The sequence below is a fragment of the Buteo buteo genome, chromosome 5, assembly GCF_964188355.1.
Source record: "Buteo buteo chromosome 5, bButBut1.hap1.1, whole genome shotgun sequence".
NCBI lineage: Eukaryota > Metazoa > Chordata > Aves > Accipitriformes > Accipitridae > Buteo > Buteo buteo.
In genome coordinates this window covers 24856567-24880844 of record NC_134175.1, presented here as the reverse complement: position 1 = coordinate 24880844, position 24278 = coordinate 24856567, and the positions used below count along the sequence as shown (strand labels likewise).

Genomic DNA, 24278 nt, shown 5'->3' with positions numbered 1-24278 from the left:
GAGGGAGAGAGGGAGGGGGAAAAAAAGTACAGAAGGTTTTTATAAAGTGTCAATTTGGGGGAGGGAGCCACATGGCCAAAACCAAATTTTTTATCATTTATGTGACTTTTTATTTTAAATAAAGATAAAATACAAAGGCATGTGGCTGAAGAAATAATTTTCTTTATAACCTGTTAAGATCAGCTTTCTGGAAAAAAAATTAAAAGGAGGTACGGTAAAAAATATATTTTTAGTAACTTTGTTTTTCTTTAAAAATTAAAAATTCGTGGTTTTCTCCTGTAATTTATAAAGTTGATAACTTTTTTGTCGTTGTGTGGTAGTTCTAAAATTAATGTGTAACTGTGAAAGTTAGTGTAACTTTTTTTTTTGGTACTTGTACTCTCAGTAGAACAGCTGAGATTGATGTGGGCTAGTTTGGTGTAACTGTACCATTACGTCTTTCTCTCAAGGCATTGTAAATAAAACTGAATGTACTGGTAGGAAAAAACAGCTTTTTGCTTTTTGCCTTTTTTTTTTTTTTTTTTTCCTAGAGTAGGCCATATAGAGAAGCTATGGGGGATTTAATGCAAGTGAGTGGAACCTGTGATATATATCTGAGAAATTCTACTAATCTGTCATAAATTTAGCAATTGTCTGCCCTGCAGGATGGGATGTGAAAAAATAAAGCTCATAGCAAGAAATTTGGAGGCAATAGTTGAGTTTTGGTTTTAATGTTTTCAAAGCACTTTGCAGGCTTCTAAAGCCTCTTTTGGTTCTTTTTAAGTTACTGTTTTGATTTGGGGGCTTTGTTCCTGATATTTATGAATACTATTATTCCTGACTTCTTTACAGAATTGAGAAATGCATTAAATTTATACTACAGTATCTTGTAATATAAAACAGCCGTTGTGTTTTTCTTTGTTGCAATGTTTTTATTAGATTGTAAAAAATATATGAAATGCTGTCAAAACAATGTGAGATGCTACGGTTTATCTATAGGTGAAGACACTGATCACTGTATTCAGCAGACCTATGATAATGTTTCTTACAATAGGACTATGCACACCCCTGTTCAGAGATGAACTGCAAAGGTTCCTTTTATTTGTCCTGAAGGAAGAGGAAATAATTAGGAAACTAATGAGCTATACATAAAAAAAAAAATAAGTTTTTTCCATTGTAGAAATTATTCAGGTGCTATAGCCTAATTGAACTGCAGTTAGACTAAGGTCATATGAATGAACGTGTTGAATTACTTAGTATGTTACCAACCTCTCTCCCTCCTCTGTCAAATTTAAAATTTGTTGTTTTAGCTCAGTTACTCTAATCTTAAAAAAAAAAAAAATTTAAATTATCCTGAATTTAGATACATTCCCTTCTCAAAACATACTTTGTGAGTCTCCTTAGCTAGTATAGTTTGTTTATAGTGGGTTTTTCATTTAGATAAATTAGTTTGAATTAACGTATAAGTCAGCTGGTGTTTGTGTCAAACTGTGTACTTTTTGTTCAGCGGGAATTTTTTAAAATTATGGTTAGTCTACCTAGCACATTTTAATAATCCAGTGTTGCGTTCTATGGAGTTATTGCATAGGAGGTGTTTTTCTGTATCATATTATTAATCCATTAAATGCATTATTCTGCTCTCACATTAGAAAAACAAAAAATAATCAAATATGTTGCTCTTATCGTATTTTAAAAGATTTTATATTTTGTATAAAGTAATGCGATAATTAGGGCACTTCATAAACTTACCAGTCATTATTGTGTGCTTTGGAGCATGGAGTATAACAATTCTTTTTGTAAGATATTTAAACATAAAATACTTCTATATTCTATATCTAAAATTCATTACAGGAATGACAGGGATTACAAATGCTGGTCATATATGGGATGATTAAAAAACTCCTTTTGAAATATTATGAATATATTATCTCAATGTATTCAGAAATTCAACAAATGCAGCATAAACTAATATTTCCTTTTCTTTTTTTCTAAATAAATAAAGGACCAAATTCTCAGACCCCAGTTTTTCAGGTGCTTGTAGGCCTGATTAACAATTCAGAAGTGTTTGAAGAATCACTCAATACTTACTTGGGTAAAACTCTTACCAAGTCGGTAGGGTTTTGCTAGAGTCCTGAATTCAAGTTTCTGCGCTAAGTGGTCTTCTATCTAGCACTGTGTTAAACAAGAGAATTGCTACTTTTAACTGTAATTCAGTAGTTCTCTATAATTCAACTATAATTCAAGTTAGTTCTTTTTATTGCACTATTAAGAAATTGTCAGTGTTTTAGGAAGAGGCATACCATGAACAACTGGTCTATACTGTCTTTCTGTGGTACTCTTGAGAATATCTGTACAGCACACTGAGGGTATCTTAGTATTTTTTTTAAATGGGATGCAGATGATACATGTTAGAGAAATGGCTATGAAAGCACTTGAGAACCTGAACACAGAAACAATATTAAACCCTTTATTTGGCTTATGAGCTTGACTTTGCAGATACTGACTTTAATCGCATTACTTGCATGCCTAAATTTAAACATGCATCATAGTAGCATTACACATTTTGGTGACATCCTGAGATCTATTTAATGTGTGTTAGTTGCAAAGCCAGAAGCTTTAATGCTAAGGGAAAGGAGAAACATTTTGAATCTAGTTTGGAATAGGAAAACTGAAATGGGCTATTTTTTAGTGTCTTGTGTGAAAAATCCTGACTCTTTTTACGGAGGACAAAGTAAGGAGGAAAAATTCACTAGATCTTAGTTACATGGACTATTGTGTAATCATTCAACAGAGAAATTAAAATCTGTATGTTATGAATGGAGGATTTTATTTAATCAAACTTTGTTTATTTACCTGAGAGGATTAAAAGGATTTGCTTTTCAGTAACTTACTAAAAATTGCAAATATTATTTTGTTATAAACAACAAAATGTTACACAGTAACGCCCTAGAGGAGCAAAGTCTGCTAGCTTTAGTAATGCAGAATTAAAAGAAGATTTAAAAAAAAAATTGTTTGCCTTATCGACAAGACTTAAGTTGGGAGATACATCATTTTGATAGAGTAAAGCAGTGCTCTGAAATTATGTTGGAGAACAAATTGGACTCTGAGATTCCTGTACAAGGACGGTGTGTAAACCCAAAGCAAGAAACATCCCCTGTACAACATGAAGAATAGTATTCTAGAAATTCCATTTCTTAGTTACAGAATAGATCTGTCTGCCTCGACTTTAAAGTGGCCACATCCCTGGACCAACTGTTCCAGCCAATAAACCTACTGTACGCTTGAGCAGACAGTGGTCAAAGAACATTAATTTTCCCTAAATCACTAGTTTCTGGCTAATGAGGCATACTTCACTGATGTGTCTTACTGGTACTAATAGTGAGACAGAGGGCAGTGACATAGTGAATAAGCTTTGTGAGTCTAATAAAAGTAATGGAATAGATGCTTTAGGTTGTATACCAGTGACTTGGAGGAAGCTGCATCAAGAAATGAACCTTGACTCTCTCCCAAGGTCAGATGCACCCCAAGTCCAGACCTCAGGAATTTCTGAAGCGTGACTTAGACTCTATGCATGTAGTAAAGAGTCTGGAGTTTTCCGCAAATAGTGTTATAATGTCAACATCTTGCTATTACTCCTTGAAAGACACATACATTCTGAGGAGACCGTTCCCATGTCTTCAAATGCTTGTGAAAGGGATCAGCAGTTTATTTAAAATGCAGGTGAATATTGTGAAGGGGCGGAACAACTCTAAGCATGTAGATGTTCATTAGAGACTTTTGTATGTAGAGCCACATTTGTATAGAAGATCTTGTTTTAGGCATTTAAACACTGAAAAAGGTGACATTAAATAAAAGCCAAAATTATGATGAGATACATTTTTCTAAGCAATGTCTTGAGCAGCAGTTTTATGTGGTATTGGTCTATTTAATTGTGGTCAGTTCTGTGGTCAAGCTAACCATTAAAGCCCAGCATATTAGTATTATTGAAAAATGCTTATTCCTACTTTTCAACAGTTCTTTAACATGGAAATTTTATTGCAGTGGTTGTCTCTAGAATATCTGAATTTCAGTTACCCTGTCTGCTGCAGTAGCATGTATTTAATAACCAGCATGCTTTTTGCCACTTTTCAAAACATCAGAGTCCCTATACTAAAACCATTGTCTACAGTCCAAGGATTTTTCTCTAGCAAATATACCCAAGTTATGGCATAAATTCAGCTCTAAACTCCTTCAAACCCATGTTTTAGTGCACTCCTACGTGGCAGATAGCACAGCTGAAAGTATAGGAGAAACCGTATATAGAACAGAGTAACTTCACTTTACTTCATTTAAAAGTCATAAATGCTAGCAAAGCAACAAGTACAGATGACTGGCCTTGTTTTCCTGAGTCTTAGGGGCTTCATTAAAGCTTATTGGAGCAATGGGACTTTTGCTGTGGACTTCAGTAGGAGTATAGTTGCAGAAGTATTTAACCAACTGGGAGCAGACGTATGCTAGCTATTGCATGATAATATAATTAATTGATAGTGAACTGTACTGAAAATAGTAATTAACTAAGGCTTAACTCATCTGTTCTTCATTATCAACATGTATTTTAATGTGCATTAAATACGTGGTATTGTCTTCTTGAAGCTCAGCAAAGACAAAATAGTAAGTCTGTTAATTGCGGGAAGGCTGTCCAGAGTACATGACAGGCATCTGTGGAGAGTTCCTTAAATAGAAAACAAATTAATGGAGTAAACTGTCCCAGCAGAATGCTCTAATACAGTCCCATTTTACTGGGAAGCCCACTGTTAATTCAAGGTATACTATTGTATTTTTACTATCTGCTTCTGTCTATTGATGTTTCATTAACTGTAATTGACTGTAAGCGGTTAAGAAGCTACACACTTTATCACCAGTCCTTCTTTCTGCTGTTAGTTCAGTTACTCATGTACATTAAGGTTAGAGTGGGTCTTTGGCATCACTGCAAATTGTAAAGATGAGAATTCCCACTCTGGACCAAATCAGCGATCTCTTAGGTCTTCTGAGAGTAGCCAGTGTAAGATGCTTCAAACACAGGTGTAGAACATCCTGTGACGGATAATTCAGAAATTAAAAGCATGCAGGACAGGATTTTTCAAAAATAGTTGGGAGTTGAGCTAACATCGAAGCATAAGGCTTAATTAGTGTCTAGGGTCATGAGATCCCAGTGAATTTTGAAAGTTACTTGTTATACACAAAGCTTTTTGCTCTTAGTATGTTTCTTTTTGATGCATGGTTCTCCTCTCTGATCCATTTCAAACATAGAGGTGTACAGAAGGTGACAAGAAGAAATAAAATTATTTCTTTGAAATATTAGTTAAGTGTATTCAAAATTCAGTATTAGCATCACAGGGAGGAGATGTCTCTACCAGCTATTGTATCTTACTATGCAAAGAGGCCTCTAAATCTCAGTAGGCTTCTCAGCATTAGGAACTGTGAACGGATGCTTGCGTGTAGCTGGAGGAAAATTTAACAGTGGTTAGCATAGCAGGCTTTGCTGATTAGAGTCACTCAGAGAGAGTTTGAATCGCAAGGTTTTATATGACTTTGTGCCATTTCTCTGTTGTGGGGAGTTGGGGATACCCAGGTACTTTGGGACACATTGCTGAGTCATTCCATCAGCTAATATGCATTACTGTAAAGTGTCTTTTGCATAAAACCTTACACAACAGAGAGGACCATGACTTGTGTGAGCCCCCCCCCCAGTAAAGGATTGAGGGTTTGTTTCTGCACAAAGTTTTCCTTGTGACTCTCTGTAAACTTCAGTGTTTCATTCCCAAACGTACTTGTGCCCCTTTGACATTTTATGAATAATAATAAATATGTTAATATCTATTAATAAATGAATAATAGGTTGTGATGGGTTTTTTTAAATAGGAATTTAAAAACTGCTTCTTGAACAAGGCAACTTCTCAGGTAACTCCGATAGAACTTACCCCATAAAACATATTCTTGTACTCCTGATAAAAAGCTTACTTCAGTTGTCAGTGAAGTCCTTAACTTTTAGGTGCTCTCCATAATTCCCCACCTACTTATGGCTAATTTTTTTCCACGATGGTAGTCATAATTAAGTCCTCTTCTATCAGTATGCTTGTTAGCACTTTCTCTGTTCATGTCCTGTCAGTGCCTTGAAAGAGTCAGTCCTTCAACCCTTCATCACTGAAAGTGATTTATTCCAATTGCATATTCAAAGGACAACACAACAAATCATTATTAAGAGACTGTCTTGTTTTGGAAGAGGATGTTTTGGCTTAGCCAGTGTTGGAGTATTTTATGAGGAGCAGGCATGTGGGGACAGGGATAGAGATGAGGTTTTATTACCTTTTCTCTTTGGATTAAGGCCGATGCCAGGCTGCTGCTCTGCTTTTTCTTCAGCTCTATGAATCTGAGCTGCTTTTCTATCAGCTTCAGCAGTAATATACAGCACATCCCTCAACCAAACAGACAGCAGCCATTGTCTGGCAAGAATCTGTCAGCCTCAGAAGAGGCACTGATCCCAAATATTTTACTTCATGGAGAAATGCTAGACACTTCCTTTTTTGCCTTGAGCTAGACTTCAAAATACATTAAAAAGAGTCAATTACCACTATTTTTATGAATGGCCTAGTTTTGTTGGCTGTTTCAGAGTCTTGCTGAGAACATACCTCAGTTTGACTTGACTTCCATTTGGGACCACATAGTCTGGTAAGAAGCTCACTAAATTGCCCAGAATTTAAAGCAGTCTCCCTCTAGAACTGCAGGGATGCTGGTGCTTCCAGGAAGGTGGCTATTGAACAGGGTTTTAAAAAAAAAATTTGTTCTAAAATCCCAGCTTTAGACTTAGATGCTTAAATCTGCCTGCAGTATTTTGACAAAGTTCTTTTCTCTTTAATCTGACTGCTGGTGTTAACCTGGCCTAAACTTGCTTGAAAATGGCAGTGCTTAGTAGGGTTTTACCTTGAATTAACACAGCCTCTTCCTTCTCCAGTCCCCATAACTTTCTGCTGAAGGCAAGACTACATAAAGGCAAAATTTAATCTAAGCCATGTTTGGGGTTAATTGCTTGCACACAAGAGCTATGTTTATGCAGTGCTGTGTTGAGAAGATACTTAATGACTAAACCCATCCATCTCTCTCCCAGACACATACCTGTTCTTTGTCCTGCTGTCGGTGCAGGGAGGAGTGTACAGGAATAAGTGAGATGAAGGCTTCTGGAGCATAATGGGTAATCCAACCAGTGAGAAATTCTGCCAGTTGGCCACCAGGTGGTACTAGGGCTGCACTTGGGGAATTAAACCTCCTTCAGTTCTGGTCTTCGCTTTAAAATAAAAGTAAAATAACCCCCCTGCCCACCCCCCAACAGAGTCTGGATAAATGCACCCACCAACGCTGCATTTGGAAGTGAGCTGCATCAGCAGAACTGACCGTTCAGGCAATGTATCACCTAGCTAATAAGCCCTTACTTTAACAGTCAAGAGCAATACTTGGAGCACGTTCATCCCATCATCCCAGCTCTTCATTGCTGCCTTCTTAGCATGCTCTGCTGTAATCCGAGATTGCAGCTTTAGAACCAGCAAGTAGTAGCACAAACCATAAACTTTTTTAAAATAAACAGCACTAAATTGCATGAATAGCCCTTTTTCTGTAATTTTTGTTCCAATACTTTGCCCAGCCTACATCAACTCCCTTCCTTTGCAGACCCCTACTATCCTTTTATCACTAGCTGGGTGAAAGTCCACATATGTGCTAACTCTCCAGCCACCAGAGCAAACAGAAGAGACAAGGGAAGGGCTACACTGTAAACTCAGTTGATAAGAATGCTAATCTTGATATCTCTTTACTATCTAGTTTCCAATAGTCAAATTTGTAGAGAGCCTTGTTGCCATTATCAAGTTTGGCTGAAAAGTTCTATACTTGGTGACTAGTTAGGTGGGAAAGAGGATAAAAGCAGGACAGACAGCACCACATGTACTACTTATCCTGTTTGTCTTTCAAGGTAAGGGCTAGACACTTTTTGAATAGAAATAAGGATCTCCTATACACACTAACTGAAGGATGCAGAGCTTTCAAAAAAATAAAAAGTCTGTGTGCCAGAGCTCCCAAAGTTAAATAAAGCTATAACATTTACAGAAAAAAAAAAATCTCTAAAGCTTTTGAACCTTTATAAATTTTGAAGTAGTGACAACTGGCTTGTTGCATAGCTGAAATTATTCCTCTGTGTTTGTACAACATGGATTTTCAGGAAAAAAAAAAAGAAAAAGGTTTTCATCCTAGGAACCTGAGAACCAAATGTTTTACTGAATATAGGATTCAGTTACACCCTTTCCTCTTAAACCTACCATCTGTGAGAAAAGGCAACTGCCTTGCTTTTGGCATATGTTCTCACGCACATTCTTCTTTTGCTATGTCCCTGCCATAAACCCCTCTTCCTCCTAAAGAAGTAATGTTCTGCAAGGACAACATGAAAGTTTTAGGCTCTACTTGGTCACACACATGGACATACATGCTACAGGGTCCTGTGAACTGCCACATTAAAAACAGACTACAAAATTTCTAGATGTATCATTAACATGCATAGTAGTACCTTTGAATTAAGTGAATAGTTGTCTTTATTTTGTACCACCACGAGAACTGACCCTGTTGGTAACTGGAAGATGGCAGGTGAAGTCAAACAACATCCAAGATTTAAGACTTAGTCAGCTACTGTAATGACACTGGACTATACCAGGATAACCAGGAAGAGTTTTCTTCCTGGGCAGAAGGAAAACAATTTTAAAAAAAATTACTTGCTTGTTACTGAAAAATTTCAAGCATGGAAGAAAAAAGGAATTTTATAAAGCTAAGGCTTTTACAGCAGCACTGTCATGCACTTAGTATTATTCTACACTGAAAAATTTAGCTTTTCCTCCTGCAAAATTAACACTTTTTTTTTTTTTTTTTTTAAATGAAATTGGAGTGATGGCTTTATGATACCATTCCTATTTGCATGATTCCTGGAAGGATTATTCTAAACCTTATTACCCTAGTAGCCTGTTGAAGAGGAAGCTATCTTTCTTCCAAACATACATTAACCAACATAACAAAGTCGCTGTTTTGAAGTAATTCTAAAGCTTAAAAAAAAAAGACAAGACACCACCACACACAACCCCTTCCCCCACTTTGCTATGAAAAAATCAGCACACAGAGAAACTATTCCAAGATCTTTTCTGTATTTGAACTGGTGTAGCTGAAGGCCTTTATCTTTATGCTAAATTTTTTAAGCAGTTCAATATGAGGAAGCTGTGTGAAAACTGCTTTTCTTTTTCACGACGTGAAAATTATTTTTATTTCCCCCCTGAGTAGTTTCTCAGCTGAAATGAAATGGAGAATCATACAAATATCTAGAGCAGTAGTAGGTCTGAACACTGACATAAACCAGGTATGTTTGACTTAAGAGGGACAACTTGCTCTGAAAGTGCAAAAATGACATGTTCATACTCTCACCAGTGCTTAAAATTAAGATACTGGAATACTCTGGAAGAAGTTACAACCTAGTATTTTTGCCATGTAGACCTGTTCCTAGCAAATCAAGACTTACTGAGTCCAAGTTGCTTACTGAGTTCTTTTCATGCAAGCAGCATGAGCTATATGAATTACATAGGTAATGGATTGTTTGGTATTATAATTTATTTGTATACAATCATCATGTACTCTGCCTCTGGGTACATACAGCGAGTTGAGTGCTGCATGTTCTCTCAGACACAACAGTCCTATAATGTTATGGGACTATTTGAACTGATGAAAATGTGAATGAAGAGAAGAAAAATACAATGACCTAGCAAATAGATTCTGAAAACAAACAAACAAAAAAAATCGGTCACAGCAGGGAACTGCAACAAATACTTGGATGGAGGTGGTAGCAGTCTGGTTAGTCTCTAGCAGCTGGCTGGCTCTTCTACTGCATGAGCACCTTCAACAACAGCTTTCACACACTTGGCCATTGTCTGGGATGCTCTACTGATTGAATCTGAAAAAACAAACAAACAAAAAACAACCACAAAACAAACAACCACCACCAAAAAACCCCAGTCAGTGTGTTATAACTGTTCATTTTCAAAATTATACAGACATAATATAAAAGAGATTTAGTACAGGACTGCATACAAAGAGGAGGAAGAAAATGGCTTAGTTGAAAAAACAGTCCAATAGTCTGTGCTTTATGCAAATTCCAAATAATTTTACTGGAAAATTTTGTTTCTTCAAAAGACTCAAATCCTACATATATCTTAGTGGAAAGCTTTAAATGCCTCATAAGAATCTTTCTGTAAAGCTAAGTAAAATGTATGGCTGGTTTCAGAATGGAAAGGCTATACTATACATACCTGTCATATAAAAGTCTTTTATTGTGAGCTGAGGTGGAACAAGAGGATCAGCAAGAAGCTGTTGCTTCACTAACTGTGGCAGGAAAAAAAAAAAGAAAGTCAGCTTTATGATAGGAACTCATTATCAATGCATCTGTTCAGTAAATTCTGCATTCACTGCAGGTCAAAGAATGCTTGTAGTACTACATATGAAGGAGACCTATTTCTTTAAAATGCATCCAGCTATGTAACAGCACTAAATCATGCTCAGATGCTTCAGGTTTGGTTACCTTTGACAATTCATTTGCCTGGCTGAAGTAGTTAGCCTCTTCCACATCATCGTATCGAACCAGATTAGGAGATACTTCTTCTAAACGCTTCCGTATTTGATCAAGGTTCTCATAAGGCAAGGTCATACCAGCCAACTAAGAGATTCACAGAAAGAAATGACATCAAGTCTAGGGATTTAATACATAGTGGTTTAGATTACCAATCCATTAACATACCTAAAGTAAAACCAGGAAAAATCTGCACTCCTGAAAACACAGGCAATTATAATATACAAACAGAAGCAAAGTCACAGTATTCTGTTAGACTTCTGATGCCTACAGTTAACCCCATGTTAAAAAAAAAACAACTAGGCTGTCCTGTTTGCTCTACAAATGAAAAAAAAAAAGACGAGAAGTACTTTTCTTTTTCCATACAGATGTCACTTGTACTTTCCCTAGGTTACCACCAAATGACAAAAGTTGATGCAATTCTCAATGCATCTTGTTCCCAGTGACTAGTAAGCACATACTTGAACTTATCTAATGATACCAGATCCTGTCCTCAGAGTTCATGTTGTTTTATTTCTAAAAAGCAACAAACTGCATCTTCCCACCAGTTTCTGCTAAAGCACTTCATGAAGACCAGCAGAATTTGCAGACAAAGCTTCACCTATTATGTGTTCCAATAGCACACAGCAGCTACAATATTAGTGCTATCCTCAAAAGGAAAACAATATGATTTAACTCACAGAAGTAACAAAGGATTCAATACAAAACATTACTTCTTAAGACTACGGTCATGTATTTCCCTGAAAATGTACCTCCTTTTTGGAAACACTTTTCAATATATAAGGAACTCAACCTCTCAGTATACTTTTATTAGAAGCAATCTATAACAGCAACAGTACCTCAGAGACAGCTCTAATAATTCTCCAGTCTTCCCTCGCCATCCCAGGAGGTGTTACTGCTACTCTTGTCTGCTGGGCCCTACCCTCCGTATTCACATATGTGGCTGCCTTCTCTGTATATGCTGCCCCTGGGAGAATAACATCAGCCATGGGAGCTCCCACATCCCCATGATGTCCTAAATACATGGAAGGAGGAAACAGTATACAACCATGTAAGACATAAGTAAGTCAAAATAAAAATTAATGTTTTACTAACACAATACAGAATTTCTGTGTTCCCAGAAAAAAGGAGTTTCTAAGGTTCACTTAACCCAGTAATATAAAACCTACTACACTGACTGTTCTGAGGTCTATCTTGGCTAATACTTTGGGGAGAATGAATGGACTACAAGCAGTAGTAAATGGTAGTTCAGTCTCTATAGCCACTCAGCTTTGGGGGGCTCCTGGAACAAGGATGCTTAGTGAATTAGGCTAAGACCATGTTTTGTTATGATAGAACAGTTGGGAACCAACGTTGTTTTGTCTGCCAGGTTTGAACCTATGCTCCAGAAGACCAAACTGGTTTATATTCCCTTATTACTCATCAACAGTTTCTCAGTTGTACCTAAGAAATAGGTAACCAGTATCTCGGTTATGTGTTGGAAGTTCCGTTTCTTGGCAGAAAATAAAGGCTAGAATTTATCAGAGGGTCAGGTTTGTTTGTAAGAATATACCACTGTTTAGGCTTTCTCTCAATATATTAGATAGCAACATTTCTTCATTTACATCTACTAAGTACCTTGATAGATGATAAAACAATCCTTTGGCAAATCCTGACGTGTTATACAACCCGAATCTGCTCCCAAGAGATACAATACTTTGGGAAGATTTTTCCTAATTGCCTCCACTCCTGGTTTGAAACCCAGATCCAAAGCAGCTACCTGGCTTGCAACCCTGTAGGAACAAACACATTACAACTTCAAGTTATTTCAGAATTCTCCCTCTCACATCAAAACAGACCTAACTTCTTTTTTTAACTAAACATTTAAGAGGTACGTAAGATGTGTCTAACGGTAACAGGACAAAAATGAAGCATAAAGGCAGCTGAAAATTTTGACAGAGTATTTGACAGGATATCAGGCTGGTTTTCCATTTTGACAAACTAATGCCATTTGAAGTTTTCATGGAGAATCTCACCTGTTTAAGATGGGATAGCAAAATAAAGGCAGACATTCCAGGTCAGGGCCTACTGGCAGGCAACTCACTTGTGAACCTTGATGTTCCAGATGACATTTCAGCTATGAATTGAACTCAACAGGCCTTTAATTTAAGGCACTCATGTGGAAGATGAAAGACCAGTTACTGCACTGTCAGCTACTCTGAAGCATCTAAGACTTAAGACCACTATTTCAACACTATTCATTTATTCACAAATAAAAATACTTTTAAAAGAATGAAATAATCATTCTCATTTTCTGGCAGTCTTTTTCTTTTCCAAAGAAACAGTTTTGCATAATCCTGCATAATCAGGTGCCAGACTTACAATTATATTTAAACGAAAAAAGATTCTCTCCATACAGATCTTTCAATGTTACTCATGTTTGTCTGACCTAGTCAGACATATAGGTTCCAGTAAGTTAAGTTGCTGTTTACACTTAAGGTAGAGAGGATGGTGTACCAAAAGCATGAAAGTCAGTAGCATGAAAGACTGCCAAACCACATGTGAAAAAGGTATCGTGAGCGTTCTTTAACCCATCAGTGTTTTGGTATTAAATGTTTTAGTTTCAACAGCAGGATTTTATATTCAAGTTTCCTTCAGAGGACCAAGCCCTGCTGTTGCTATACTAGTTTTACATCAATGAAGCTGCTTTTGGCAGAAGGATTTTGTTGATTCTCTGAATCTGAGTGCCACTACATTTGCTGAAATTATTTTTCCTTTACAGAGATTGTCAGTTTGACAGATGGAGTTTTAGAAAGAGAGTGGGAAAGGACTGTCCCAAGAGAAGCTTGCCTATTAAAAGGAGTAATATCCCAATAAACTGAATAACTAAGATCAAAAGCCCTAAAATGAAAAGCTTTGAAGCTTTTCTATTAACTATTCAGTTAAAGTACAGTAAAAGGAATATTATAAGAAACCATATTATTTAAATACTTTTGCCATTTTGTTTGTTTTTCTTCCCCTAGCTAAATAGCAATCATTTAGCAAGTGACACTGGTCTGCTGTGCATTCTACTGAGCACTGTGGTAAGTTATTAAGCTCTCTTGTGTTCTATACCTCTAAATTTAAACTTTAAATTCTACATTTAAATATAAAAGAATAGCAAAATCGCATGGAGAGCCTGAAAAGTTTGCCAGGTCAAGGAATACATTTTTATTATGAAGTTTCTGCTAGTTTGTACTTCCATTTTTTATACTCCCTACAGGTTCTAACCTGATAAGCCCCTTGTGTGTACATAAAGAAATCCACAGAGATACAATGTGGTAACTTGTGTAGGCCCAGCCTGAACAAAAGTGGCTCCCAAAAAAGCTTTAAAGCAAACCTGTGGAGGATGTTCATGACTTTCCAATCAGAACCAACACCGCTTTTAGTCCTGGCATTTTGTGCAATGGTGGAAACGGCAGCATGGATAGCTGCTCCGTCACTGCGCTGCAGTGCTGCACTACCTACCACCACCATAGGCTTTTTGGCCTGGTCGAGGACCTGTGCAAGTAAAGAATCAAGAAATTAATTTCACAGCTCTGAAGACAATTCTTGGTACCCACAATGTAATAAACTCGATAATTTCTACATAAGTCTTCCATGCAAAGCTACAGTTCTGAAATGGTCTTTGTTTCATTTAGAGATAAAGCCAAGAGAAACTGCTAAAAGCAGTACACTACCCTGTCAATACAGAACTATACTCTTGATAACCAGACATTTAAGTGGGAACAGCAGCGGCTGAAACAGCCTGGTTTATATCAAGAAATATTCCAGGAGTTTCCTATACTGCGAAGTTTTACACACCTGAATATATTAAACAGTTCACACACACTTGGTGCACACTAATCATTACCTCATCTCTGCATTTGATTAAAAGCCAATAACCCCATATACAACATGGTACTTCTCTTCAAATCTGTCTTTGTGGGGAATTCAGATTATTATTCAATGCATCTGAAATTTAACAGTCACGCTCTTAGGTTGTGTGTACCTTGGAGAATGCATGTTTTCCAGAAGCAATGTCCTGGAGTATCTGTGGGGACTCTCCTAGATGATCATACGTGTAGGTCAAATTCACAGGAGAGCCAACAAGGGCCACTTGCAAGTCATTGTGAAGCCAGCTGAAAACACAGCAAACATTTTATAAAAATCAAAGAAATACAGAGTTTTACTCAACCAAAGCCACTAATTATAATTTTAGCAATAACTTGAAATAGGATGCAAATTCTTTCAAAGGAATTTAAACAGCATTCATTGCTTTGGTAACATGCGGTTTAGCATTATTCTGACTGTTAAGCAAGTTTAAGGGTTTCTCTACATACATTCTGGGACCAGTGCAGCAACACACCTTACATGAGAAGTTCATAATTCGTTTCCCTCCTCCCCTCAAACTTTTGCCAATTCAGTGGAAAAAATGTTGCACAAAATGAGGTGCTACAGCTTTAAACCACTTTTTCCAGTGTTAGGCAAAGACAAACAAAACAAAACAAAAAACACCCCATACCTACAGCTACTATTTTCTTTAGCTTGACTTAACTCTTAGGTACTTCAGAATTGAAGTTAAAGTCATTTGTAGGAAGAAAAAATTCTGAATTTGACAGTGCTCATGGTTTTAGAAATCCACCTATTTCTTAGATAAACAGAAAAATTTAGCTGGTTAGAAATTTTTCCTTTTTTGCAGTTTCTCATAGCACAGACTTATAAAAAATATATGAATAATTCATAAATTTCATTGCATTTTTTCCTCTCAAAATTTTAAGGCTATTATTGTTTGAAACTATGTATTTTGGAAGATCCCAGCATTAGGAAGGACAGGGCTTTTATAAACCTCAGTTGTCTCCTGCTGAAATATCTTGTTGAAGTTCAATTAGCTATGTTCAGAAGTTTGGGAAAGCCACATTACTTGAATGACCGCTTCTAAAATCAGCAAGTCTGATTTTTTACAACGACAATACAAAAACCAGCAAACTGATGCTGAAATTAATTCTTTAAGGAATATGCTTTAACAAACTTCTGTAAGACAGAAAATCTGAGGTGTCTGTATAATGTAACAAAGGGATAAATGTCTGAGTATATGAACTTATGTAAAATGTCAAAGTGAGAATGAACAAAACATAGCTATACACTACAGGTAGAAGAGACCCCCCCTTTTTCTATACATATATCACCATTCCCTTTACTAAAACGTGAACTAAATCCACTGAGACCATCTGAATGAATGCTCTCGACTTACTGCCTACAGCTCCACCTGAGCATTGTATCAAATCCAGATGGATCTGCATGCTTATTTACCACCAAGGAATACAAACCTCTTTCGAATTCTAGCATTGAAAAGTGGTGCCTCAAAGCGTGGATTGGTGCCAACCAGAAGCAGGACATCTGCCTCCTCCACTCCGGCAATCTTGGTATTAAGCAGGTAGTTAGAGCGTAAATCTGTGCTATAACAAAATGATATAAGAAAGAAAGAGGATGAGAATTCAGTAAAGGGAAGGAATAAAGATATAGTAAAGATTCTAGATGCTCAAAATGTTTTTTCATCTCAAGAAGAAAAAGGGAAAGAAGAGATTTCTCAAGCTGAATTACTAACCCAAATAAAAAGTAAGAGCTTCTCCCTTTCATGAATATGAGAGACAGCAAAATATTAAAGGAATTGCAATGTGGGTATTTCCTACAGTTACAGTTATTGTCAGCCTTCACAAACTTCACCTACTATTACACAGTTTACAAGGTCATAATTGTACTATAGTTTTCACAACACAAATAGAAATAGACTAAATTATCCAACTTACAACAGAGTGTAGCTGGCTTTCAGTAGCCTACTGTTAAACTGCAGCAGCCTGAACATACAGTAAAGTGTACAACCCTTGCTGTAGTAGTCGCTATGTATCAACTCACAATCCATAAATACTCTCTATAAATGAATATTGTAAATTCAAACAAAACCTGCTAATGCATCAGCAATTGGTATCCTTGGTCATTTCAGAATCTTTCCATAAGTCTATTAACATACTAATTATAGACAAACTTTGCCTGAACTCTTACCCAGCTCCGGCAGTAGGGAAGACCTCTTCCGTGCAGAGCGTATCACAGTTTACTCTATTCAGGAGGTCTTTCAGAGCTATTAGCGCTTCTGCATCCACCAGTCCTCCTACAATTGCTGCTACTTCCTTACCTTTGACAGCCTGTAGCTGGAGAGAGAAAGTATAAACATAAGCAAAAGAAACCATTTAAATAAATTCCCATTTGGCCCAGGTAAACGTTTGTAACATTAGGATGTGCCAAAGCCAGCAGTGCAACCGGTGGCCTGGAGTAGCACAAACTGATCAGCAGTGTCTGACTTCTGCAAGGCAGCAACTCCAGCTCCTTCAAAAATCATGATAAGCAAAGAACAGCTCTCTGTATTCTGTGCAGGTCTCTCCCACTTGAGTTATTGCTCAGATGTGGCTAATTCTCATTTGGTGTGGTGAGGAGAGAAAGATAGGTGAATGCTTTTATTTTAATGAAGCTAGAGTGCAGACAGAATACAAACTTCCATAACCCAAGCTCAGGTAGTAAACTCAACTCAAAGGCATTATCTGAGAAGCAATAGCTTTCTTAACAAACCCTGCTACTGTACCATGGGTAAAAACATCCTTGAGGAAAGTTCAATTACAGTTATTCAATTCTACTTCGTCCCACATAAAATTTTTAATCAAAATCCAAAGCAGTCATGCAGCACTTCATTTGAGCAGCAGAATCAATCACCACACAGAGAAAGCACTGAGGCAAGCAAAATTCAGATATAAGTAATACAGAATTAATGGCTTTGATGGCAAAAGTGGTGATAGCACAGATTATATAAATTTAAAGTCTTCAGATAGATCAGAGTAATTGAGGGAAGTTGCTTCCTCTTAAATTTCTGAAGGAACAGTTTAGTTTCCTATTTAAATAAAAGTAATTTCTCTCCCAATGTCCCAAATGAAATCATGATAAGACAAAGTTCTTGAGATGGTCTAATCCATTAAACAGGAAATAATACTCAAAAGAAGATGTTTAAGTGGAAATACAATGGATTAGAAGTCAAATGCTCCCCTCTAACCTTAAAGAAAAAAGCTCTTTTCTATATAACTGTTTTCATATTAATCATTGTAGTATGTCCAGCTTTAGAAATTAATTTTACACTGCATATTGAAAATTGTTCTTACCACACCAGCAACACGAGTTAATACATCCTCCCATGAGGCATAAACAAACAGTCCTTTCTCATTTTTGATCATTGGCTGAGTAAGTCTCTGACGCTTCAGACCATCATAAGCAAACCTAAGTGAACACCACTAATATTATGAAAGAGCAAAGACAAAGATAATTGTGTATACTAAATATTTTCTACGACTGAGGTTTTTTAACAACTTGCAACAATTAGAAAAGCGAAACACATGAAATATTTCCCCTGAAAGTTTAACTTTTCCTTCTCAAAAACAAGCAAAAAAAATCCACAATACAAATCAAAAAGTTACTGTAAAAAAAAAAGCTACAAAAATGAAAACATTAGAAAACTCAGTAGCTTCAATTACAGTATTAAAAACATGTTTTACCACTTATTCTTCACTATAGCTTTACAATATTAACAGTGGAATCCAGAAGTCAGTGCTACCATCCACATTTTTGGTTCTACAAAGCATGCCTTTAATGTGTGCATAAAGGCACACATGGGTTCAAACACCTCCCACACACCTTGTTTTGTCAGATATCCATTCCTCGTTGATATCTTCATGCAGCCTTGGCAAAATTCTCATCACTTCTCCAGTTCTCGTGCTCACTATGATGTTGCTTCCAACTGCATCAAGAACATCAATTGACTCTACTTTCCTGTGCAGAAGAACAAATAAACCATTTGCAGTGTTCTGTATACAAGCAGCCACAGACTGCGTAACAAACAAAACAACAACAAAAAAGCGCTGTAGGTTTAGCTTTAGATATGCATGTAAGAGCTTGGTTTCACAACATTATTTTAAGTAAGATCCTCAACAATTACTGAGTTAATGAATGTGAATTTTCCTTCATACACATTGTTTTTACTGAGCAATCAGCACAACCTACAAGTCCAAAACATTTTAGAGTAATAAAAAAGGGAAGAATAGTCTACAAACTATAACATTCTTCCTTTCTTGAATAAGCTGTGAGTAAATAACAGAATTTATCTTAGATTCAGTCTACAGAAAAGTCTACAATAAAAATGCAGAGAATAAAAATCAGAGAAAACCTTTGGTATCATAGATGGACATAAGATAAAGTGTATGACAGAGAAAGCTGCATCTTCAGTATGAGTTAAGATACATACCTTGTCTCCCATGGGCGTGCAGTAAAGGCATATGGCTTGGAGGTAAGAGCACCAACTGGGCAGATGTCAATAATATTTCCTGATAACTCGGACATGAACATTTTTTCAACATAAGTACCCACTTGCATATCGTTTCCTCTTCCAGTCGTTCCCAAGTCATCTACCCCTGCAACCTCACTAGCAAACCTGGCAGATGCAAAAAGAATGAAAAACAAATCTGGAATGTACAATAGCAACACAGCACATTTTTCAGCCCTTATCTCTTTTTCTTAAGATAAAACATTAGCCTTAGTTCATACACCTGAAAGAAGAAAACAATTGTTTAGATGCATTAGTCAGTGCCACCACATAGAGGACTATACATCTCCAAAATTTCATTCAGATGGGGCTACAAAAACTAGGTGGGAGTTAAATCAAAAACCAGACCAGTTCAGTGCTCATTGAATTTGACAGTCTGCATCCAAGATCAGTCCTAACTAACAAGTTCTTTCTAGAACTAGGCGGGTATATTGTATTCTTCTCCATCTGGCTCAAGTACGCTGGTACTGAATCTCAGGACTACAGAACAGCATAAACGTAACTACTAGAGGTTGTCAAGAATAAACAAATCTTGCAACCATGGCTGAGGAAGTCAATCTTTTAAAATCCATTCTGGCACTAACACCACAGGACCAGTTCTGCCCTGTAGAATTCTGGTTTCACTTTCACGTTTTGGCCATCTCTCTCTATTTCCTGTAGGACAGCTGTCTGGTAGCTCTGGTAAACTATCAGTCCCTACCAGAAACAAAATTCCTCAGTACAGTCAGAAAAGAAATTAAAAAAAATTGACTGCCCCTCACGGAGTTTCTTTTACAAGTAACAAACTGATATAAATATGCCTGCTCAGTAGTCTCTCCAGTGAAAAATAAAGGACATTACCTGATACATCGAGTGCACTGTATACACCGTGTCATGATTGTTTTGACTAATGGGCCAATGTTCTTGTCCTCCACAGCACGTTTTCCCTCTCTAAATCTACTCCTATCACTGCCAAACATCATCGATTGATCCTAGAACAGACAACAGAAAACAGACATATCCAGGCTGCTGGAAAGCACAATTTCACCTAAGACAATAGTATTAATACATACACAATTTAATTGGATGTTGTACCTGTAGATCACATTCTCCACCCTGATCACAGATAGGACAGTCCAGTGGGTGATTTGCCAATAGGAACTCCATTACACCCTCTCTGTTGGGTTCAGGAATTAAAGTTCAAGTCAATTTTAGATCATTTAGCAGCTAGTAAAACTAATCAGCTATAGGAGGCTAAAAGAAAGGCACCTTGCTTTCCTGGACTTCTCAGAGTTTGTCAGTATGTTCCAGCCCTTCATAACTGGCATGGCACAAGCAGCAACTGGCTACAATAATCATAAAAAGCAAGCATGAACACAACATATTTCTTCTCAATATGAGCACAACCCCCAACTTCTCCCTCCCCCCAAACTCTTACATAGGCATCTGTTATTAATTTAATGTGTTGTAGAATTAAAAAGGTATCTGCAAGGAAAAAAAGAAGAAAGTCTAACCAATAAAGTCACTAGAAACCATATTTATTAATAATCTGCTATAAAAAAGGTTAAATTAGTTATGATTTATTTATTTTTAAAGTTAAAAATTTTACACTTTCAGGTTCCAATTCAAGCAGTTACAGCAAGAAGAAAGTCAGTTGTAACAGATATAAGGCAATGAAGACAGCGTTCAATCCTGAAGTCAACTATTATTTTGCAACAGACATCAATGGTACATAATGCATTAAAATATAAACTAATAAGTAACTACAATCTCTACTTAGCTAGAACAAACCTGCAGACACTGATCCTACAGCTGAATCATACAGTATCTGAAGTTTACCATTTGTGTCATATCAGCTGAAAATGTGCGGCTGAAGGCTGAATTACAGAACAAAGATATATCTGACTGAAAACACACAGCTATCTAATGCTCAGGTCCAGCAGCAAGATAACCCATAAGAACCCAAGAACCGACTTTGATCCATAGGCAATCACTGTGGTCCAGTGGGGACAAGGGAAAAAACTGCTTTGAGCAGCTGAATGACAACAATTTGTGTGCTAACGACAGTACAAACAGTTATTTACAAGATTTAAACTAGGCCCTAAGCACAGCATAAAATTGCTATTCCTATGAAACACATACAATACCTTTGGGGCTTTCTCTATTTCCACAAGACACATCCTACAGTTTCCAGCAACCGAGAGACGATCATGGTAACAAAAACGAGGTATCTGAATTCCAGCCTTTTCACAGGCCTATAAAGAATAAGAAACAAAGGAAAATTAAATTTTAGTTAGACCTTTCAGCTTCACCTCATAAAACATTATTCAGTTTTTCAAAGACTAACAGTATTAGTGCTCAGGAATATAGCACATTTGACCTTTCATCTTAAGAAGTGACCATAAATAAAAATTTGTGATCAAGCAAAAACATGTCAGGTTATCAATCACAAACATATTTTTTCCAAAATTTGTACCTGATCGAGGAAATGAGAACTGACCTCTCTTTCATTCTTTCCTCCAAGAATAGAGAGAATTCTCTCTAATAGATAGGACACTAGCAATACATATAACTTTTTAAAGTACATATGCACTATTTACAGAAAAGTGCTTAAAAGGAACATTTGAAAAATATAAAGGAAACAACACTGGGCATAATGATTTCTGGTAATTCAACAACATGGATACTCTCTATAAAGGTACTGGAGCATAGTCAATCTTCAACTTCAGTAGAACCCCAAACTCAAAGAAACGTACTTCCATGCCATATCTGAAGAAGACTTAAGAGGAGAGAGATGACAAATTTCCAGAGAACAGATAAAGACAGCCTTTCCTGCGTAAAATCCCCATGGCTGATGGGATCTATGCTATAGCACTAGCTATGCCGGCCAGAAGAAATACCACTGAATTCAATAAAAATGAACTAACAAGATCTAATTTTACTCATGATTTCTGCAACAAATTATCACATGTAAGCAAAACTAAAAAGCTAATAAAAAATAGCATTTAAGAAAATTTTACACTAGACTCCTGCTGAGGGTATTCTGATGCCTAAATAAATTTGTAACTTGTATCCAAAGAATGAGGGATATATTTTTTAAATAAACACTATGTGCTTTAGTGTTCTAACTCACTGTACCACATCCCCATTTAATGGCTTCTTAAAAAGAAGTTCGACTGGAAAAAGATCTACTTGAAATTTTGGCCTGGAAAGCAACAACGCTGAGTACAGGCTGGGAGATCCAGATTCTATTTCTTCCCACACCAAGATGAATAAAAGCAATGAAGGATCAGCATTCTGAATCATAAGAACTAATAACCAAAAGGAGACAATCCCTCATTTACCAGAGACACCACTTTAGTAAGATACAAAATTAACAGGTTCTAAAAGACTACCAGGTCACGTAGAGTTCAGAGCTAGAATTTCAACTAGAATTTATCAGTGTCTGTTATTGCATTGCATAGGTTTTTGCAGTCAGGATTCATGCTGCATGCATCTTCTTTCAGACAATCACGGCAGATGCTTCTTTTTCAAACACTGAACTCCCCAAAGAATTTCTGCCACATGAAATTGCATCACAGTCAGTGAAAACACCCCTAAAGAATTGCAAGAAACAATGTAAAGGGTTTGGGTTTGGGTTTTTTTTTGCTATATAGAATAGAACATGCTGGCAAGAAGCACAACGGGGAGTCCAAGAAAAATTCAGCATGCCACTCCCCGCACCTGAAGTACTGTGGTTCCTGGGTTCACCAATACAGGATGACCATCCACAAAAACCTCTATTTGGTTGCTGGCTGCTGTCGCAGTTGTACGCCCTGAGAGTCATGGAAAAAGAAAGCAAAAACTTTCAGTTACTGCTAGATGCAAACCATCAGACCCCACACTCCTTATCTTACAGTTATACAGTACTGATAGAACCTGAGTTCTAGAAAGAGCACAACGTAGAATTCCAGAGCTGTGAACAACGCACGCATACATGCCCTTCAGTAAGTTAATGTCACATACATGAATTTTATCCCCATACACACACGCATGAACTAGAGACACTTACCACACACTCTGGAGGACTGGGCGACCCCAGCTAAGGTCCTGCGGACAGCAGGCAGTTGAAGCATGGTGCTTTGGCAAGAGAGGAAACAGCACAAAGTGTTTATCAGTTCAAGTGTTTGGTGATAGGTTTTAAACAGGCAGAGTAAAAACTTCTATGCCAGTTACAAAAAAGCACGTACGCACCTATATGTGCAGAGTTATAAGAGAATAAGAAGCTACATTCTTAAACTGCAAGATACGGTTCTCTTCTTGTAACTACCTATACTTCGTAGGTATGTATGCCACCTTACGTTAAAAATGGTGAACGTCACGCTGATAAACAGCTGGCAGCCCAGCTCAAGCCACTAACTCTGCAAGAGCTGCCAGGAGCACGGACGAAGGACGAGCAGCCATAGAGAACGGGTGGCAGCTCCTCTGCAACCGGTCCGTGTTTACGAACGCACGCAAAGCTACACCCCCCCACACACACCCCCTCACCCCCCACGCACCCCCCAAGCGCTTCGCCGCCGCCCCGAGGGGCGGCTGCAGCCAGAAGCCAAGCGGGCTCTCCGCCTGCAGCGGACCGCCGCGCCGGGCGCCTGCCCGCCCCGTCCCCGCCGGGCCCCGCTCCCGCAGGGACGGCGCCGGGGCCTCGCCAGACGGCGCAGCTCGGCGGCGGGCCCGCCGGCCCCGGCCCCGCCGGCGGGGCTCTCCGCCACAGCGCCGGGGCCGAGGGCACGGCCCGCGGCGGGGGTCACCTTGTCGGCGCCTCCGCCGCTGCTCGCCGGGCAGACCCCGGCCCGCCGCCGAGCCCGTCAAGGGCACCGGGAAAACGGCGCCGCCGCCGCCGCCGTCCCTGCCGCGGACGTCCGCCGCTACCTGGCGCGGGACGGGCGGCCGAGGCGCCTCGGCCTTCCCCGCCGCTGCAGGGGCTGCCCTCCGCCTGGGCCTCTACGGCGGCGGCCTCGGGCCTTTCCGCCGCTCCCCGGAGCCTCCTTCGGTAATCTCCGGAGCGGGCAGCCTCGGCGACGCGCGCGTTCGGCAATCTTCGGGACTGGCCGCTTCGGGGACTTCCGTCAAGATTGCCGGCGAACGAAGGAACTCGGCAATTTCCGCCGTTCTTCCCGGCACCTTCTCGGCCACCGTCGGACACCCCACCCTCGGCAATTTCCGTCTCCTTCCGCTTCGCTCCTG

General features: G+C 38.2%; 1 protein-coding gene and 1 long non-coding RNA gene across 3 annotated transcripts; one reads left to right on the top strand and one right to left on the bottom strand.

Annotated features, from left to right (window-relative positions):
• The first annotated feature begins 23 nt into the window (after positions 1–23).
• On the top strand, positions 24–21251 carry LOC142031205 (uncharacterized). The gene is made up of 3 exons (XR_012650450.1): positions 24–209; positions 13663–13722; positions 20673–21251. It is a non-coding gene; the product is annotated as an uncharacterized LOC142031205 (long non-coding RNA).
• NDUFS1 (NADH:ubiquinone oxidoreductase core subunit S1) lies at positions 9173–24278 on the bottom strand. 2 transcript variants are annotated; one of them, XM_075028241.1, is made up of 19 exons: positions 23964–24278; positions 23107–23174; positions 22779–22870; positions 21203–21310; positions 20325–20401; positions 20151–20232; positions 19917–20047; positions 18999–19184; positions 18392–18526; positions 17863–17977; positions 16721–16866; positions 15988–16116; positions 14670–14799; positions 14019–14179; positions 12278–12432; positions 11500–11675; positions 10613–10747; positions 10344–10416; positions 9173–9988 (listed from the first exon to the last, which is right to left on the bottom strand). In XM_075028241.1, the coding sequence occupies exons 2-19, from the start codon at positions 23168–23170 to the stop codon at positions 9897–9899; spliced, it is 2187 nt and encodes a 728-aa protein (XP_074884342.1). In that variant the 5' UTR covers positions 23171–23174; positions 23964–24278; the 3' UTR covers positions 9173–9896. The 2 variants fall into 2 exon arrangements, with proteins under 2 accessions (XP_074884342.1, XP_074884343.1); XM_075028242.1 differs by lacking the exons at positions 20151–20232; positions 20325–20401.